At 38.5% G+C, this 21,725-nt stretch overlaps 1 protein-coding gene across 1 annotated transcript; it reads left to right on the forward strand.

Annotated features, from left to right (window-relative positions):
* Positions 1 to 1,643: 1,643 nt before the first annotated feature.
* ADAM20 (ADAM metallopeptidase domain 20) lies at positions 1,644 to 14,632 on the forward strand. Its single transcript, XM_011949644.1, has 2 exons — positions 1,644 to 1,887; positions 12,065 to 14,632. The coding sequence occupies exon 2, from the start codon at positions 12,091 to 12,093 to the stop codon at positions 14,416 to 14,418; it is 2,328 nt and encodes a 775-aa protein (XP_011805034.1). The 5' UTR covers positions 1,644 to 1,887; positions 12,065 to 12,090; the 3' UTR covers positions 14,419 to 14,632.
* The last annotated feature ends 7,093 nt before the right edge of the window (positions 14,633 to 21,725 follow it).

A 21,725-nucleotide genomic window follows, 5' to 3' on the forward strand; every position in this document is an offset into this window, starting at 1 on the left:
TGGTTGGGGAGGGGTTTATATTATGGTTGGAATGTTTCTAGTTGGAGATGTGATTTGTGGTTTATGGTCATGCTGACCTTAGCCATTAGGCTGATGCCCTTTGGATTTAGGCAGTTTTTTATCAAGGTGAACCTTAAAATGGTGATGCTTGTACAAGACGGCGATGCTCCTGCTCTGTCAATAGCTCTTTGTATTTATATAGTTTTCTTTTTAAATTCCATAGTCATTAAGGGACATACACTGTGCAATTCTTTTTTTTTTTTTTTTTTTCGAGACGGGGTTTTGCTCTGTTGCCCAGGCTGGAATGCAATGGTGTGATCTAGGCTCACTGCAACCTCTGCCTCCCAGGTTCAAGCAATTCTCCTGCCTCAGCCTCCTGAGTAGCTGGGATTACAGGTGCCATTTTTAATAGAGTCAAGGTTTCACCATGTTGGTCAGGCTGGTCTCGAACTCCTGACCTCAGGTGATCCGCCTGCCTCAGCCTCTCAAAGTGCTATGATTACAGGTGTGAGCCACCATGCCTGGCCCCAATTCTTATTTTTAGGGTGTGCTGATACTTCTATCATGCCCATGGATATTATGTATTTCGGTATATGTCCCATGCACATTTGAACTTCATAACTGTGCTGCAATTGTTGGGTGTTTTTACATGTGTACATTAGATTAATTTGATTAACATTTCTTAAGTTTTGTATTTCCTTACTAATTATTTTTTAAATTGTTCTATCAGTTACTGAATGAAGCATGTTATACCAACAAGTAGACTTTGAAGTTTTCTATTTATCCTTTTATATCTCTTACAATTTCCTTTATATGTTTTGAAGCTATTTAGTTAAATACAAATTCCTGTTGAATTTCATTCTATGAAGTCTATCCTCTTTATTTTTGTTCCTGCTTCATCATTTCTGTTATTAATATGGTTTCTTTGGCTTTCTTTTGCTAATATGAATTAGTAAAATGTTGCAAATATTTTGGAGTGGAAGTTATTTCCTTCCAATTCTGATTTGGAACTTTTTGCTCTTGAGCATGTTGAGATCTGATTCTTGTTTGCTTCTAGAGCCAATAAGGGGTGGTAGGAGTATGTCTTGAGGAGTCTAGGCATCCCTTTTCAGGATAAGTTCCCCAGCTGAGCTCATTATAAGGTCTCAAGCTTGAAGTGCATAGACTTCTCAGACAGGAGAGCTGTGGGTTCTTTCTCTATTAAAGGAGACTCAGGGATACTTTGGAATGTTTAGATATTCAAAGTCATCCAAATTCACAGGAATTCTCTATTTCAAATCTCAAGGTTTTCCCCTTTCCCAATCAGTTTCTTCCCTTTCCCTTGGCATATCTGTGTATTCAACTTATATTGTGACTCTGCAAGCATTCCAATTAAATTTTGTTTTCAGTGAGCTTGGTTGTATGGCTAAAACAAAGGAGAGATTCTTTTAGGTCCACCATTATAAGCTCTGTTTGAACTGTGAATTTCAAGCCTTTGGCCTCATCATGTAAATTTACCAGTATAGTTAAATACAGCTATTTCACCTCTCAGTCTTTGAGGTGCTCATAGTAATGATCACAACAGTCACTTCATCCCCTTACACACTTGTGTCAATAGGGCAGTTCACTGCAATCGACATTGAGTAGTAACTAATTGTGATGTCATTACATGCCATTCTCCATTGGATGGGAGTTCAGCAGTGTGTTTAAGACTAGGGTCATGCCCACATCAATCTCAGATTCCCATTTTATCTTTTTTTTTTTGCTATCACTATTAGTATCAAGTCTTGTGCCTGTCAATATCCTGTCCAGAAAAGAAAAACACACCAAGGAAAATTAATATAGGGAAATTTTTTAAAGTTATTAGAGGACTGAAAAGGTAAAAATGGAACACTGAAAGACACAGAGGTAAGATTTGCTAGAAGGAGCTACATTATTATTAACTATATGCATATTATTGTACAGCAGATCTCTAGAACTTTTTCATCTTGCATGACTGAAATTATATATTCATTGAATAGGAACTCCTCATTTCCCTAATCCCTCAGCACCTGGCAACTAACATTCTATTTTTTTCTTCTAAGAGTTTTACTACTTTAGATACCTCATAAGTGGAATCGTTCTATATTTGTCCTGTGACTGGCTTATTTCACTTAGTATAAAATTCTCAATGCTCATTCATGGTGTAGCAGCATATGACAGGATTTCCTTCTTTTTAATGACTGAATAATATGTACTTATATACCACCACTCTGGGCCATGCATCTGTTGGGTAACATTACCTTTTGGCTATTGTAAATAATGCTGCAGTGAACATGGGAATGCAAAGATATCTTCAAGAGCCTGATTTCGATAATTTGGATAAATACCTAGAAGTGGGATTACTGGATCATATGATAGTTCTATTTTTAATTTTCTGAGGAACCTCTATATTGTTTTCCATAGCAGCTGTACCATTTTACTTTCCTACCTCCAACATTGGAAGTCACATTTTTTTAAGCATGAGAATTTTATGTGATACATAGGAAGGCTTCTATAAGTATAAAATAAAATGTAAAAGAATTTAGGATAAGATTAATACATTTAAGTGTTTTGGTTTGTTTGTTTATTGTTTTGAGACAGGGTCTCACTCTCTCGCCCAGACTAGAGTGCAGTGGCCCGATCTTGGCTCACTGCAACCTCCGCCTCCCAGGTTCAAGTGATTCTTCTGCCTCAGCCTCCTGAGAAGCTGGGACTACAGGTGCCCACCACCACGCCCGGCTAATTTTTTTATTTTTAGCAGAGATGGGGTTTCACCGTCTTGGCCAGACTGGTCTCGAACTCCTGACCTCAGGTGATCCACCTGCCTTGGCCTCCCAAAGTTCTGGGATTACAGGCATGAGCCACTGTGCCCAGCCCGAATGTTATTTTTTCTAAGAGGTTTTTTTTTTTTTTTTAAGTTCTGAGATACATGTGCAGAATGAGCAGGTTTGTTACATAGGTTTACATGTGCCATGGTGGTTTGCTGCACCTATCAACCCATCATCTAGGTTTGAAGACCCACATGCATTAGGTATTTTTCCTAATGCTCTCCCTCCCCTTGCCCCCCATCCCCCAACAAGCCCTGTGTGTGATGTTCTTCTCCCTGTGTCCATTTGTTCTCATTGTTCAGCTCCCACTTATGATTGAGAACATGCATTGTTTGGTTTTCTGTTCCTGTGTTAGTTTGCTGAGAATAGTGGCTTCCAGCTTCATCCATGTCCCTGCAAAGCACATAAACTCATTCTTTTTTATGGCTGCATAGTATTCCATGGTATATATGTGCCACATTTTCTTTATCCAGTCTATTGTTGATGGGCATTTGGGTTGGTTCCAAGTCTTTGCTATTGAAAATAGTGTTGCAGTAAACATACGTGTGCATGTGTCTTTATGGTAGAATGGTTTATAATCGTTTGAGTATATACTCAGTAATGGGATTGCTGGGTTAAATGGTATTTCTGGTTCTAGATCCTTGAGGAATTGCAACTCTGTCTTTCACAATGGTTGAACTAATTTACACTCTAACAGTGTAAAAGCATTCCTATTTCTCCACATCCTCTCTAGCATCTGTTATTTCCTGACTTTTTAGTAATTGCAATTCTAACTGGCATGAGATGGTATAAGAAGTCACATTTTAACATGAAATTTGGAGCATACAGAACATCTAAGCTAGAGGTGAGATCTCTTTGTGGTTTTGATTTGTGTTTTCTCATGATTAGTGATGTTGAGCATCTTTTCATATGTTATAACATCATTCATAAATGGTGTTGGCCATATATATATATTTTTGCATAAATGCCTATTCAGGTCATTTGCCCAACTTTTTATTTTGAAAAAACTTAGTTTCTTGCTTTTGAGTTTTATGGATATCTTATATATTTTGGACAGTAATCCCTTATCAGGTATCACATAGATGTTTGGCAAATACTTCTTCCATCATGTAGGCCACTGTGAATTTAGGGCCTTGGGCCTTGTTGTGTAAAATGCCAATACATTTAAGTATAGCTATCTCACCCCTCTGTCCTTGATGTACTTATAATTACAGCAGTCACTTGGTCACCCTACACACTTGCATCAATAGGGAACTTAATGACAAGTAACATTGGGTGGTAATTTAAATAATTATGATGCCACTACATGCCTGTCTATTTACAATCTGTATTGATTGTCTTCTTTGCTGTTAAGAAGCTTTTTAGTTTGAGGTAGTCTCACTTATGTTTGCTTTCATTGCCTGTGCTTTTGGTGTCATACCCAAGAAATCGTTGCAAAAACAAATGCTGTGAAGATTTCCTTGTGTGTGTTTTTTAAAGAAGTTTTATAGTCTCAGGTCTTATTTTTATGTTTTTATTCCATTTTGAATGATTTTTGTGTTGTATAAGGGTTCAGTTTTATTCTTTTGCATGTGGATATCCAGTTTTTCCAGTACTGCTTATGGAAGAGACTATATTTCCCCCATTGTGTAGTTCTGGCACCTTTATCAAAGGTCATTTATTCGTACATGTCTGGATTTACTTCTGGGCTTTATATTCTATCTCTGTCTGTTTTTCTGCCAGTACCATGCTGTTTTTATTACTGTATATTTATAATATATTTTGAAGTCAGATAGTATGAGGCTTCCAGCTTTATTCTTCTTTCTCAAGATTGTTTTGGCTATTTGGGGCCATTTATGCTTCTATATAAATTTTGAATTGTTTTTCTATTTCTGCTAATAATGCCATTGAGATTTTGTTAGGAATTCTATTGAATTTGTAGATTGCTTTGGATAGTAAGGACATTTTAACAATATTAAGTCTTCTAATCTATGAATGAGATGTCTTTCCATTTATTTATGTCTTCTTTAATTTTTTTTCAGCAAGGTTTTGTGATTTCAAGTGTACATGTCTTTAATTTTTTAAAGTTAAGATTATTCCTAAGTATTTTATTCTTTCTGATGCTATTTTAAATAGAATTATTTTCTTATTTTTCAGATGATTTATTGTTAGTGTATAATTATGCAAATGATTTTTGTGGTTGATTTTGTATCCTGCAACTTTGTTGAATTCATTTATTAGCCATGACAGGGTTTTTTTTGTAGAATTTTTAGAGTCTTCTACAGTGTAGATCAAGTCATGCGTGAACATAGATCATTTTACTTCTTCCTTTCTGATATGGACATTATAATTTCTTTTTCTTGTCTAATTTCTCTGGCTAGGACTTCCCATACTGTATTGAATAGAAGTGAATAAAATGGATATTCTTGCCTTGTTTCAGATCTTAGAGGAAAAGATTTCAGTTTTTCATCATTGAGTACAATGTTAGCTGTGTACTTTCCATACATGCCTGTATATTGTTGAGACGATTTTCTTGTATTCCTAGAATGTCAAGTATTTTTTTCAGAAAAGTGTGTTGAATTTTGTCAAATGCTTTTTCTGCATCTATTGAGATGATCATGTAATTTTTATCCTTCTGCCTGTGAATGTGATATATCACAATGATTGGTTTTTAAATGTTAAACTATCCTCGTATCATAGTAATTTCTTTTAGACCTTTTTATTTCTAAGTCATTAGTTATAATATCTCCTTTTTCATTTCTGATTTTTGTTTTGTTTTTCATTTTCTCTTAGCTGCTCTAGTTAAAGGTTTGTCAATTTTGTTGATCTTTTCAAATACCAATTTGTATTGATTTTTTACTTGTTTATTCTGTTTTGTTTATTACTGCTCCAATATTTATGTCTTTCCTCTGTTGACTTTGAGCCTAGTTTGTTCTTCTTTCCCTCTAGTTCCTTAACGTTTAAAGTCAGGTTGTTTATTTGAGATCTTTCTCTCTCTCTCTCTTTTTTAAATGTCAGTATTTATCTCTGTAAACTTCTCTTTTAGGACTGCTTTGCTGCATCCTATAAGTTTTGGTATGCTGTGTTTCCATTTTTGTGTCAAGATATTTACTAATTTCCCTCTTAGTTTCTTCTTTGACCCAATGGTTGGTGTTGTTTAATTTCCATCTGCCGTCATGAACCACATAAGAATGTTTTGGGCAATGATGGATCGCAGATATGACAGTGGTCTCATCTTACAATGGAGCTGAAAAATTCCTACTGTCTAGTGACTTTGTAGCCATCTAATGTCATATCATAATGCATTACTCATGTGTTTGTGGTCATGCTGGTATAAACCTATGCGTTACCAATCATGTAAAAGTATAGTACATGCAATTATGTATAGTATATAAAGTTGATAATGATGATAAATGATTTCCTATACTATACTTTTTATCATGATATTAGAGTATACTTCTACATATATATTTTTAAAGTTAACTAACTGTAAAACAGCCTCAGGCAGTTCATTCAGGAGGTATTCCAGAAGAAGGCATTGTGATCATAGGAGATGACAGCTCCATGTATGTTATTGCCCCTTCCAATGGGACAATATATGGAGGGAGAAGACAGAGAAGACAGTGATTATTGATCATCTTGACCCTGTGAAGGCCTAGGCTAATGTTTGTGTTTGTGTCTTAGTTTTTAACAAAAAATTTTAAAAGTAAGAAAAAATAAATAATTTTTAAAATAGAAAAAGCTTATGGAATAAGGATATAAAAATTTTTGTATTTTTAGTAGAGATGGGGTTTCACCATCTTGGCCAGCCTGGTCTCGAACTCCTGACCTCGTGATCCACCCACCTCAGCCTCCCAAAGTGCTGGGATTACAGGCGTGAGCCACCGTGCCTGGCCTAGGATGTAAAATTTTTGTACAGCTGTACAATGTTTTTATGTTTTAAGCTACGTGTTATTACAAAACAGTCAAAAAGTTAAAAAATTAAAAGTATATAAAGTAAAAAAGTTACAGTAAGCTAAGTTTAATTTATTATTAAAGAAATTTTAAAAAATAAATTTATTTTAGCCTAAGTGCACAGTGTTTATAAAGTTTACAGTAGTGTACAGTAATGTCCCAGGCCTTCACATTCACTCACTATTTACTTACTGACTTACCCAGAGAAACTCCCTGTTCTGCGAGCTCCATTCATGATGAGTGCCCTAAACAAGTGAACCATTTTTTATCTTTTATGCCATATGTTTACTGTTTCTATGTTTAAATGTGTTTATATACATGAATACTTACCATTGTATTCCAGTTGCCTACAGTATTCAGTATAGTAGCATGCTGTACAGGTTTGTAGTATAGGAACAATAGGCTATCCAATACAGCCCAGGTGTATAGTAGGCTATACCATTCTAGATTTGTAGAAGTACACTTTATGATGTTTGCACAATGACAAAATCACCTAACAACACATTTCTCAGAACTTGTCCCTATTGTTAAGTGATGAATGAGTGTATTTGTGAATTTTTCAGATTTAATTACATTATTGATAGCTAGTCTCATTCTGTCGTGCTCAGAAAGATGCTTGGGGTGATTTCAATGTTAAATTTGTTAAGACTTGTTTTTTTTTTTTCTTTCATTCTTTATTATACTTTAAGTTCTAGGGTACATGTGCACAACGTGCAGGTTTGTTACATATGTATACATGTGCCATGTTGGTGTGCTGCACCCATTAACTCGTCATTTACATTAGGTATATCTCCTAATGCTGTCCCTCACCACCCTGCCCCCACCCCACGACAGGCCCTGTGGTGTGATGTTCTTCTTCCTGTGTCTGAGTGTTCTCATTGTTCAGTTCCCACCTATGAGTGTTTGGTTTCTCAGCAAACTAAGGCAAGGACTATCACAAGGACAAAAAGACTTGTTTTATGACCTAATATGTGAACTATCCTGGAGAATATTTTGTGTGCCCTTGAGAAGAATGTGTATTCTGATGTGTTGGGTAGAATGTTCTGTGTGTGTCTGTTAGGTCCATATGGTCTATAGTGTGGTTCAAGTCAGTTTCTTAAATTGATTTTCTGTCTGGATGTTCTATCCATTATTGAAAATAGGGTATTGAACTATCTTACTATTATTGTGTTGCTATCTATTTCTCCCTTAAATTATGTCAATGTTTGCTTCATATATTTGGGTTCTCCAATGTTGGGCGCATATATTTCTAATTGTTATATCTTCCTGATAAATTGAACCCTTTTATCATTATATAGTCTCATCCTTTGTCTCTTGTAACAGTTTGTTTTGCTTTTAGATGCATATAAAATTATTTTTACCACAAACAAGATGTAGTCAAACCTACTTTAGGAAGCTTCAGTCATTCTCTAACACAGATGTTCCAGGCGACTGCCCATTCTGTCAGACTCAAGGAGGCTCTCTCTTTTCATGTGGCCATCTATCAGCCTGTTTATAGTTTTCTCTTTTCTGTAGCATCATCTACTGTATCCTTGTCAAAACCTTTCCAGGTTTGGGTTTGTGTATTTTCCCAAACCTCTAATTTCTTGGACAATTTCTTTCATCATTGTCAGTCAAATCTGACATGGTCAGGTTATGTCCACTAAGCTCTGGAATGAGGAAACCTTTTTTTTTTTTTTTTTAAACACATCTTAAGAGAGGATTCTCCAATTCTGCCTGGACATATGGAACAGTTCAACCCCCATACATTAGGGGAAACCTATGTATCCAGTGATTAATATAATCATGAAAAGAAATAAAGTATCCTGTTATTAATACAATCATGATAAGAAAATGAAAAGGACTTTCTTAGAAGATGGACCTAATTGATCCTTATCTATTCACTTTCTAATCCATTTCCTCACAACCATATCTAAAAAAGAAGATAGTAGATGGCAAAGATATACAATTATCTCCCAATTGTTGTTCCAACCCGCCTCACCACTGTGAGTGCATCATCATTCAGTTGCTTTTAATATTGTATTGAATTTCACATTCACTTTTGTTTTATGCAGGTTTAACATAATTATGTTAAGGATACTAAGCTTTCTTTAGCCAAAAATATGAACACTTTACATCATTAACAATATTTCTGCTATATTTTTCTACAAAATTATAATTTAACTGGTGATGTGGTAGAACCACACACAAACAAGGAGATCGCATACATAAATATTTCAAACACAGGATATGATGCTTATTCAGAAGTTTATAGAATATTAATGATGCAATGCAGAAGCTGAATTTAATCTGAACATTGAAGGATACTATAATGTGGTTCAAGAATGAGGAAAGGTTTAGATTGTTTAGATAAGGGTAGAGCATGAACAAAGTTCCTAAAGCAGAAGTGAGCATATGCTGTGTGTGGAGCTCATAGGATGGGGTTGAAGAGGCTGACCTGACACTTGCATATTGGGGAGGGATGGAAAAAGAAAACTGGATAGAAGTGGTGGAGGCAGAGTCAATTGACTTTAAGAGCCACGTGGTGTGATCTGTAACTGAGAGGACATTGTTGCTAAGCAGTGAGATCAATAACCTAATTCTCTGTGAGATCTACAGAGATTTGTTTACTTTCACCATGTGAGATGTCAGTTACATTTGTTTTTTGAGAGGGGCAATAGAGACCACTGATGACCGTGGCCATTGAAAGAACTATGGGCATAATTGTTCAGTTTGCTGGTAAGTGATTCTTGTCCGTTAAAGAGAGAAAGTTCTGGTGGCAAGCTGGTAGCCATGGGAGTATGTGAGAATAAAGGAAGATAAATATTTTAAGGTTAGTAGAGATTTGAGCGTGTTCATGTACTGGAGGTAAAGAGAAAGTAATGAAGCAAAAATTGAGGATAAATCTGACAGTCAATCTTCAAGTAGGTAGGGCTATAGGATTCATAGCACAGATAGAGGGGCTATGAGCTGGAACTGGAGGAAGATATATCTTTCACTGAAATTGAATCCAAGATCCCAGGGAGAGATAAGAATGACTGTAGTTTCAGATAGGATTTTATTTTCAGCAAAGAAAGAGGGACAGAGTTTTTCTCTAAAGCTTTCATTTTCATTGCTTGGCTACTGCTCTTCCAATGGGTTTTGACTGTGACCACAATAAGAAATTTAGCTTAGTTTACACTGAGACTCAGTGAGCATGGGAGTATGCAGATACAAACACAGACACAGAAAATTAAATATAAACTTTGATTACAGTGTGTGAAGGTCTTGGTAAGCATCTGTGTAAAACCCTCTGATATTTTCTACACAATTGTGTTTCCTTTGGTTGTGGCCCACTAAATTGATTTACAGTTTGTGACTTGAGTCTGAGAAACACGAAATTAGGCTGTCACTGTGAGTGAGGGGAGAGATCATAAGACAGGTGTTGATGAGTTTTAAATTGTTACTGGAATTAGAAGAAAGAGTTAATTACTGATGCAGAGGAAGATTCTCACAGTGGTTGAAATCCCAGTAATATTAGAGGAAAGGCCTTCAGAATACACCTGTTCACAAAATTAATGGGAAGGCAATGTTCCTTTAAGACTTGTCTTTGGAGTAATGCATTGATGACAAGGACTGGCCTATCACAGATTCTTTGAAATAAACTTTTGTATTATAACCTCATCATATTTCTGACTATACATAATACAGGTTTTATCTTCTCTACAAGGCTTTTTCTTTCATGATCCTCTCTCAATTCACCCATTTCCATCTTAATATTCCAAACTCTATGACACATACCAAGAATATTATGAGGAGAGCTATGGAGAGGAAATCTAAATTGGAATTTCACCTGTATCAGATATACTTGCCCTAAGAGGTCTCATCCAGTGATCCTGATTTCCCCTTGTGGCATCTGGTGGCCATCTATTAGTTCTGGACACCTACACGGAGGGATGCAGGTTTTCTTGACATCATAATGCTAAGGATGTTGCACATGCTCATTTGTGCTCTTAGAATATTGAGGCCGCCAGTACATGTTAACAACGTGTCTCCAAATTTGTTTTAATGTTTTGATTTCAAATACTGAGTAAATGATTAATAACATTTTTAAGTGAAAGTCAGGAACTGAGCAAAGTTAGCTTTTACTTGAGCCAAACTTTGTTTTCAACAGTGATGAGGTTTTTAAGTCTACTCAAATTGTGGTCTTCTAAACATTATAATGAACGGACTCTAGGCTTAAGCTCCTCTGTGTAGGCTTTCTTTGGAACATTGAGATTGAAATCAACCCAGATAACTCGTCAGCCATGTGAAAAATAGAATCAAATCTGTATTGACATGACCAGGAGGAGCCTCTTATGATAGAGATCATGATGCTAGTTGGCTGTGTGCCCTGCCCCAAAACAGCTGCCCTACTCCCTGTTACCCCATCACATGCCTTCCTTCCTTGGAATGCCCAGGGCTTTTCTGCAGATAAGAATATATTATAAAATTAAAAAGTCTTTATTGGAGGAGGTCTCTCAATACTAATAAGCCCTTTTAGTGGGGCTTTTTTGACTACCAATTTAGAGCAGAATTAGGTATACATAAAACGTCTGGGACAGGAGAGGGGAGATGGAGCAAACTACACGAATAAAGGAACACAAAATGGTGGATTTTGAATGTGTTGTCCATGTGCTTATTGAATGTGAGGTTGCCAGTAGGTTTTTGGTTGGAAGAAAGATTTGTGTCAAAATCCGATGTCTTTAAAATGAACAATTTTGCCTGATGTGACAGCTCATGCCTGTAATCCCAGTACTTTGGAAGGTTGAGACAAGAAGATCACTTGAGACCAGGAGTTTGAGACCCTCTTGGGTAACATAGTGAGACTCCATCTCTACCCCCCAAAAAAAATCAAAAAGAAAAATTAGCTGGGTGTTGCAGTGCATGCCTGCAGTTCTAGCTACTTGGAGGCTAAGGTGGGAGGATCTCTTGAGTCCAGGAATTTGAGGCTGCAATGTGCTATGATTGTGTCACTGCACTACAGCCTGGGCAACAGAGCAGAACCCCATCTGTAAAATAAAGAATAAAAGAAATACATACATTAAAATAAAATGGAAAATGTCTTGTCATTTTACATGTTTAAAGAACAGTATATAATGACTCTTAGGTATCCATCATGAAAATTTGAAAATAACTCACCATGTGCAATCTCCCCCATCTGGAAATCTTCTTGGCCATATATATTAAGAGAATCCTATGCGTTTTATTGCTTCAAATATGGTCCAAATGCAGGAATCACTTTGCCTTTTTTCTCTCTCTTTTTCTCCCTTTCTATCCCACCCACCCCATCCTGGCTCTTTCAGTTTTTATTTTCAGCACTGCAACTCTGATGGTCCAGCTCCACCAGGACACAGATCCCCAGATCCTTAAAGGTCAGCCATGCACCCTGAACAGCTCAGAGGGAGGAGCCAGACTAGCAGTGCCTCACACCTTGTCCTCTTCTGCTCTAGACAGATGGCTCCATAATGACAGCTTCATAATGGCAGTGGATGAGCCCCTGGTGCACATCAGGGTCGCTCTTCTGCTGCTCTGGTTTGGGGTGTTTTTGTCTGTTTTTGGCCACTTTCAGGCCAGGCCCTCCCAGCGTTTCACTTCTCCAGAAGTGGTGATCCCTTTGAAGGTGATCAGCAGGGGCAGAGGTGCAAAGGCTCCTGGATGGCTCTCCTATAGCCTGCGGTTTGGGGGACAGAGATACATTGTCCACATGAGGGTAAAGAAGCTGTTGTTTGCCGCACACCTCCCTGTGTTCACCTACACGGAGCAGCATGCCCTGCTCCAGGATCAGCCCTTCATCCAGGATGACTGCTACTACCATGGTTATGTGGAGGAGGTCCCTGAGTCCTTGGTTGCCCTTAGTACCTGTTCTGGAGGCTTTCTTGGAATGCTACAGATAAATGACCTTGTTTATGAAATCAAGCCAATTAGTGTTTCTGCCACATTTGAACACCTAATACATAAGATAGACAGTGATGATACACAGTTTCCACCTATGAGATGTGGGTTAACAGAAGAGAAAATAACACGCCAGTTGGAGTTGCAATTGTCATATAATTTCACTCTGAAGCAAAGTTCTTTTGTGGGCTGGTGGACCCATCGGCGGTTTGTTGAGCTGGTGGTGGTCGTGGATAATGTTAGATATCATTTCTCTCAAAGTAATGCATCAACAGTGCAGCATGAAGTATTTAACGTTGTCAATATAGTGGATTCCTTCTATCATCCTTTGGAGGTTGATGTAATTTTGACTGGAATTGATATATGGACTGCATCAAATCCACTTCCTACCAATGGAGACCTAGATAATGTTTTAGAGGAATTTTCTGTTTGGAAGAATTATAACCTTAATAATCGATTACAACATGATGTTGCACATCTTTTCATAAAAGACACACAAGGCAAGACACTTGGTGTTGCCTATGTTAAAGGAATATGCCAGAATCCTTTTAATAGTGGAGTTGATGTTTTTGAAGATGACAGGTTGGTCATTTTTGCAGTTACTTTGGGCCATGAGCTTGGTCATAATTTGGGTATGCAACATGACACCCAGTGGTGTGTGTGTGAGCTACGGTGGTGCATAATGCATGCCTATAGAAAGTTGACAACTAAATTTAGCAACTGCAGTTATGCCCAATATTGGGACAATACTATCACTAGTGGATTATGTATTCAACCTCCTCCATATCCAGGGAATATATTTAGACTGAAGTACTGTGGGAATCTAGTTGTTGAAGAAGGGGAGGAATGTGACTGTGGAACCATACAGCAGTGTGCAAAAGATCCCTGTTGTCTGTTAAACTGTACTCTACGTCCTGGGGCTGCTTGTGCTTTTGGAATGTGTTGCAAAGACTGCAAATTTCTGCCATCGGGAACTTTATGTAGACAAAAAGTTGGTGAATGTGACCTTCCAGAGTGGTGCAATGGGACATCCCATCAATGCCCAGATGATGTGTATGTGCAGGACGGGATCTCCTGTAATGTGAATGCCTTCTGCTATGAAAAGACATGTAATAACCATGATACACAGTGTAAAGAGATTTTTGGCCAAGATGCAAGGAGTGCATCTCAGAGTTGCTACGAAGAAATCAACACCCAAGGAAACCGTTTTGGTCACTGTGGTATTGTAGGTACAACATATGTAAAATGTTGGTCCCCTGATATCCTGTGTGGGAGAGTTCAATGTGAAAATGTAAGAGTAATTCCCAATCTGCTAGAGCATTCCACAGTGCAGCAGTTTCACCTCAATGACACCACTTGCTGGGGCACTGATTATCACTTAGGGATGGCTATACCTGATATTGGTGAGGTGAAAGATGGCACAGTATGTGGTCCAGAAAAGATCTGCATCCGTAAGAAGTGTGCCAATATGGTTCGTCTGTCACAAGTCTGTCAGCCTAAGACCTGCAACATGAGGGGAGTCTGCAACAACAAACAACACTGTCACTGCAACCGTGAATGGGCACCCCCCTACTGCAAGGACAAAGGCTATGGAGGTAGTGCTGATAGTGGCCCACCTCCTAAGAACAACATGGAAGGATTAAATGTGATGGGAAAGTTGGGTTACCTGTCACTATTGTGCCTTCTTCCTTTGGTTGCTTTTTTATTTTGCTTACGTGTGCTTTTAAAGAGACGCACAAAAAGTAAAGAAGATGAAGAAGGATAAGATAAATGGGAAAAAGAAGGAGACTAAGCTTCATTCTTCATTTTTAATATCCAATTTTTCTTAATAGAAAAATATGAATGCATGTCTCACTGTTTAAATAAAACTTTATGGACATTTCATGTCAGGATCACAAGCATTAGCTATCACAGCAAAGGATTCCTAGCATATTCTTACTCTACAGTGTCTTAAGCAATATTAAAGGTTCCTTTTCCCAGAAGTTGTGTCTTTATGTTTCCTGAGCAAAGGCACAGAAAAGATAGTTTCAAGCTCTTGTCCCTCAGTTTTAACCCTCCTCTCTCTTTTTTTTTTTTTTTTTTGCTGTACTATATAATGTTCAGGATGTGCCTGTACACACCTCATTTCTGTCTGGCACATTTAGCTGTGCCAAAGGGGGCAGTAGAAGTAGCCTGGAGTGATGACCATGTGATGTAAGCACATGAATGATGACACTCATGTGCTTACCATGAGTGTCACCATTATTTTGGCTGGACCCGTTCACTCTGGTAATCATATTTGGTTTCAGATTCCAGTTCTGTTGTCACTTTTAGAACCACCCTCATTTTTTCTTAGAAATATCAGCAGCAGTTGAACACTGACCTCCTCAGGGGTCCAAGTTGCAGCCCTGGAGTGAGCAGGGTTGTGGTCCTCTGAGTTCTTGAAGCAGGAGCAGCTGTTCACTGTGCCGTCTTTAGAGGTCTGGGTCCTTGCTCTGCAGGGAATGTTCTTTAATCATCTCCGCTCTAGTAAACCCAACTTCTTTCTTATGTTCTCCTAGGAGTGTTAGGTGCCTTCTGTAGCTTCTTTGTTGTTGTAGGTTGAGTTCTCTGGAAGCAGACACTGAATTGGAGTTTCAAGTACAAGATTTTGTTAGGGACCAACAGCTGTGAAAAAAGGCAAGGAAGTTGGTTGTGCAGATGAGAAATACAAGTACAGACGTACCTGGGACATAATACAGGTTCAGTTCTAGACCACTGCAATAATAGGAATATCACAATAAAGTGAGTCACACAAAATTTTTGGTTCCCCAGTACATAAAAAAGTTATATTTACACTATACTGTAATCTATTAAATATGTAGCATTATGTCCAAAAATGCAATACCTTAATTAAAAATGTTTTATTGCTAAGAAATAGTAACAATCCTCTGAGCCTTTAATGAGCCATCTGTTTTTGCTGGTGGAGGTTCTTGCCTCACTGTTGACAGATGCTGACTCTTCGGGGTGAGGGTTGCTAAAGGTTGGGGTGACTGTGGCAATTTCTTAAAATAAGACAACAATTAAGTTTGCTGCATCGATTGACTCTTCCTTTCACAGATATTTATCTAGCATGTGATGCTGTTTGATAGGATTTTACCCACAGCAGAACTTCTTTCAGAATTTGAGTTAGTCCTCTCAAATTCTGCCACCGCTTTATCAACTAAGTTTACGTAATATATTAAGTCCTTTGTTGTCATTTCAACATTGTTGACAGCATCTTCATCAGGAATCAATTCCATTTCAAAAAAACCATTTTCTTTGCTCATCTATAAGAAGCAACTCTTCATCCATTCAAGATTTATCATGACATTATGGCAATTCCATCATATCCTCAAGCTCCACTTTTAATTCTAGTTCTCTTTCTATTTCCATAACATCTACAGCTCTTTCCACCGCTGAAGTCATCTGTGAAGGTTGAACTCAATGTCTTCCAAACTCCTTTTAATGTTAATATTTTGACCTCCTCATGTAAATCAGGAATGTTCTTAATGACATCTAGAATGGTGAATCGTTTCCAGAAAGGTTTCAATTGATTTGCCCAGATCCATCAGTGGAATTACTATCAATGGCAGCTATAGCCTTATGAAATATATTTCTTAAATACAAAGACTTGAAAGTCAAAATTACTCCATCCATGGGCTGCAGAATGGATCAACATCCATCCATGGTAACAGGCATGAAAACAACATTAATCCCCTTGGACATCTCCATCAGAGCTCTTGGGTAGTCAGGTGTATTGTCAGTGAACAGTAATATTTGAAAAGATATTTTTTTTCTGAGCAGTAAGTCTCAACAATGGGCTTAAAATATTCAGTAAACCATGCTCTGAACAGATATGCTGTCATCAAGGGCTTTGCTGTTTCATTGACAGAGCACAGGCAGAGTAGACTTAGCATCATCCTTAAGGGCCTTCAGATTTTTGGATTGGCAAAGGAGCATTGGTTTCAATTTAAATTCACCACCTGCATTAGTCCCTAACAAAACCATCAGCCTGTCCTTTGAAACTTTGAAGCCAGGCATTGGCTTCCCCTCTCTAGCTGTCAAAGTCCTAGTCTTCTTCCAATAGAAGGCTGTTTCATCTACATTGAAAATCTGTTGCTTGGTGTAGCCACCTTCATCAGTGATCTTAGCTAGATCTTCTGGATCACTTACTGCAGCTTTTACATCAGCACTTGCTGCTTCATCTTGCACCTTTATATTATGGAGATGGCTTTTTCCTTAACCCTCATCAACCAGCCTGTGCTAGCTTCAAATTTTCTCTGTGCAGATTCCTTACTTCTCTCTGCTGTCATAGAATTGATGAAAATTAGGACCTTGCTCTGGATTAGGCTTTGAGTTAAGGGAATGTTGTGGCTGGTTTAATCTTCTATCCAGACCACTCAAACATTCTGTATATCAGCAGTAAAGCTGTTTTGCTTGCTTATCATTTGTGTGTTCACTGGAGTAACACTTTTAATTTTCTTCAAGAATATGTCCTTTGCATTCACAACTTTGGCTGTTTGGTACAAGAGGCCTAGCTTGGCTTTTGACATGCCTTTCTCATTAAGCTTAATCATTTTTGGCTTTTGATTTAAAGTGAGAAATGCAAGACTCTTCCTTTCACTTGAACACTTATGCTATGGTAGGGTTATAAATTAATGGGCCCAATTTCCATCTTATATCTTAGGGAATAGGGAGGCCCAAGGAGAGGGAAAGAGATGGGGAAATGGTCAGTTGGTGGAGCAGTTGGAATACATATAATTTTTTTTTTGCTTAAGTTTGTCTTCTTATGTGGTTGGAATTTGTGGCACCCAAAACAATTATTATGGTAACATCAAAGTTGACTGATCACAGTTCACCATAACAGATATAATAATAATAAAGACTGAAATATTGTGAGAATTATCAAAATGTGACACAGACACAAAGCAAGCACTTGCTGTTGAAAAAATGGTGCCAAACAGATTTGCTCAACAGAAGATTGCTACAAACCTTCAATTTGTAAAGTGAAAGCAAAAGAGTATCTGTCAAGCACAATACATTGAAGTGTGATAAAATAAGGTATACTTGTATATTGCAGCTTCAGCCAATCTGGCAGTGAGCTCTGGACTGAATATTGCTTGACAAATTTGTCTGAGTAGGGCCAAAATGGTCTGGTCTTCATCCCTTCAGTTTGTTCATTTCCTTGGATGTGGGAGAAGGGCGTGAGCTTGGTAGGATGCCTCTTTGTAACTGAGGCTGACCCCAAAGAGCTAACATCTGGGTGCTGTCTTCTGATCATAATTATGGAGATGGTTAGCAAGTCCTCTCTTGAAGGAGGATCCAAGAGGCATATTTGTGTATTCTACAGTCCAATATTTGCACTGCTCTGACCCACTTTTTTGATATATATTGTGGGAACAACACCTCCAGGATTATGGTGGACATCCCTTTCTGTGGGGAACCTTAGAAGAGGGAAGTTAATGGGATAAATCATAGTCCCTCTGCAGCATTTGGGATTGAGGCTGAAATGGATACTTACTGTCTCACTCCTCCACTGTCCATTCTAGTTTCCTTGACTGTATGTTATGACCCAGGTATTTATCTCCAGAAGACCTGAGCACTGGGTCATCATGCCCTTCTCAGGCTATGATTGCTGAACCTGTCCATTTATACTGACAATCAGACTGGGGAGTACCAATAGGCACCTAAGGAGATCACCTAGGTTCTACGCATACACCCTTGTGTTTCCATCTTGTAACAGAAGCCCTGCCTTCTCCTGATGATTAGGGTCAATCACTTCTGTCAAAAATGTGATCATCTTCTTAATTGGTACAAGGACACAGTGAGTTCTAGTGGCAGCTTAAGCTTATAATTTATTGGGACTCTAGCTTTGCCCTGGTGAAAATATGACCCACTGGGGAACAGGACCTTTGGGCTGCAGAGTCCAGAGTTGCAGTAGGCAAGAAGCACAAACCACTCCAATGAGTCACTGTGAGTGACAGTAAGTGGGGCTACTCCTGTTTCCAGGCCTTGGTTCCCAGACCCTTGTAAAGATCTGTAATTCAGTGCACACAATTCATTCTGGGGAATGGTAGTATATTGCCTCTGAACAAGCACTTCAGCTTTAGCTCAGCTGTACCATCAGCAGATATTTCCAATGCTTTATTATGCTGGCAGCTCCTAGATTATGTTGTCTGATATACAGCCAGTATATACCATGTTCTTTGGCCCTCTTGCAAAACTTCTTCACTGTAAAGTGGTACCTTGGTCTGATATGATATTATATGGAAACACCAGACCAGTGAGTCAAATACTCCCAATGTCTTTGGATATTGGTGCTCACTGAGGCTCACTGCCCTACCTCAGTGAGATAAGGCAAATTAATATCAAGAATATATGTCTTTTACTATAAGAATGAACCACTGGCCCTTCCAGGATGATAATGACCAATTGTAGTCAGTTTCCCTCTATGTGTTCTTCTAGATATTATGGCAGATTAGGGGATCAGCTTGGTCTTTATTGTTAGTTGGCTGATGGCATGCCTCTACTTCAGAATCCCAGAGGCATACACTGTGATTCTTTCTCTGGGGCTTACCACAAACTCCACCCAACATCCTTTTCTGTCACAGATACTTTCAACATCATAGGGTCTACTAGAGGGTATGACCCCAGTGGAAGGCTGTTTGCATCACAACCTGGACCTGGTGCAGAGCTCTTTCCTTCTACGGTTTCCACTCAAAGATGACATCATTATATGTTACCAAATATAAGGACAAGAGTTGTGGTCCTAGGTATCAAATTTGCTGCCTCTAGGAACCAAAGCAATCCCCAGGCATTGTGTTTCCTTCATGATAGGAGATGGAGAAAGGAATAATTTGGCCTTACTTTGGAAGGGATAACCCAGCATATTCCTGGCTCTTAGAAAACTAAAAATTTTACTGACACAGCATGTCTTTGATTACAATTTATTATTATTCACAGAGCTTATCTTCCATTCTCTGAGCTCATGTGTTTTACCAAGGCCTTCAATGTCATTACCACCTCTTGTACACCTGGCTTGATCAACATAATGTCAACAATGTACTCGATCAATGTGATGTTCTGTGGGATATCCAGACAGTCCTCTCACTATACTATGTTATGACAGAGGGTGGAAGAATTATCATAGCTCTGTTTCCACAAGACCAGTAATCCACTGAAAGTCAGAGTGTTGCTAAGACTTTATTTATTACCAGGTCCTCATATATGTCTTCATTCTAACAGGAAGGTCTTCAAAATGTTTTGAGTACTTGGACATTAATGTTAACTCAGTCCCTGTGTTCAGTAGTCCTCGAAATGTATAGATATTCCCCTTCCTTATGCACAGCTATGTATGTGGCCATAGTTCCCTTTGGTAAAGGTCTGGAGGAATCATTATTATTTATATATTTGCCATGGTTTTATAGCATCCTGGGCCCAAGGCTCTGTCCATGTCATCAGGGATTGAGTTCCAGGTTTGAAAGAAGTTGAAGTTCACAAACTGGGAAAGTGATTAACTTTTGGGGAGTCAACTGCTTTTTGCTTCCCAGTCATCTATCTTTGGCTTCTTCTATTGGCATAAAGTAAGTATCCTTGTTGGCTTCCTATCTGTTTTGCCCTTAAAGATTCTAGAGTCCTTCTACTACCATCTCCTTAGGTCTTGGCTGCCATTCTGACCTTGCCAGTCTTTATGACAATTGCAACTTCTTATTTTTATTCCTTGGGATGGTTATGTATTGCCCCCTGACCTCTAGGTGTCAGAGTCATATTATCACCAATGCTATCAGTGAGCAAAGTTCTGTAACACCCTCTCCTACTCTGAGCCTGGCTTGCAAAGACTCAATACTGGATCTTTTGGTAATGCCAGTGCTCCTCTCATTAGCACATGCTTTATGCCTTTGGTAAATGGTATATTTTCTGGACATTCCTATGGAACATTATCATCTGAAGGCCATGTATAATTCCATTTCAGCATGCCCATTTCCATGAACCTTTTAATCCCATAATCATTCATTATGGCAATTCTGGCATTTCAACTTCACTCTATGAGCATTACTTTTTCCATGCTTCTAGAAGCCATCCCAGGAACAAATTTGCACCATGCCCTAGGGTCCTTGCCAAGGTGTAAAATCCTCTATCTTGGGAGAGTGAACTTTTTTCCCTTTCCAACTTAATGTTTGCCATTTGATTATGCATCTCAGAATGTAGTGCCTTTTCTCTGAGCATGCTGAGCACTTTTCCAGTTGATTATGCTGTGACTCAATCCTAGCTTTATGTCTAGTGGCCAAAAAAGGAGGTGGGGGAAGACTCTGCAAAAGACATCTATTGCCTCATGGTGGAGTGGCCTCTGCATTCTCTTTCACTATACAGGGGTGAATCACTCCTGTGGATGAATATATGGAGCGTGAGTGTTCAAGGGATCTAGTCAGATGTTCCCATCCTGTGTGTCAGAGTCTCAGGTTTTCTCCACCAAGGTACTGATTACAGCGCTCCCTTGGTTGGGCATTTAACTTTTTTATTTTTTTAGGTTCAGCCACTTGGATTTCTTTATCCTCCCCTGGAAGGAAATGAGGGCCACTTTGTATGCAGTCAGAGAAGATACTGACATTCATGCCTGGATTGTAATTGCCATCAGCTGTTCACTATCTTGCTGTAGTATCAAAGGCACTTAGCAATCACTCTTCAATGCTTTTATTCTTCTAGCTCTGATTTCCTCCTTACCTCTTGTGGTAGGCAGAATTCTAAGATGTCCCCCTTGCATCCCAACCCCCTGGTATCTGCCTTTATGTATTCTTCTCCCCTCAAGCTTGAGTGAGACATGTAACTTGCTTCTAACCAGGCTATAGCAAATGCGGGAATTTTGCAGATGTCATTAAGGCCCTTAACTAATTGACTTTAAGTTAATCAAAAGGGAGATTTTTCTGGGTAGGACCAGGTGATCCCTTTTAAGAAGGGTCTGGAAGTAAGACTTAAGCTGCAGACACTTCTGTTGCTGACTTTGAAGAAGCCAGTGGCCATGAGTTCTACAACTGCCAGAAAATGAAATCTGCAACAACCTGAGTGAGCTTGGAA

This window comes from Colobus angolensis, unplaced genomic scaffold (assembly GCF_000951035.1).
Source record: "Colobus angolensis palliatus isolate OR3802 unplaced genomic scaffold, Cang.pa_1.0 Scaffold3, whole genome shotgun sequence".
Lineage (NCBI taxonomy): Eukaryota > Metazoa > Chordata > Mammalia > Primates > Cercopithecidae > Colobus > Colobus angolensis.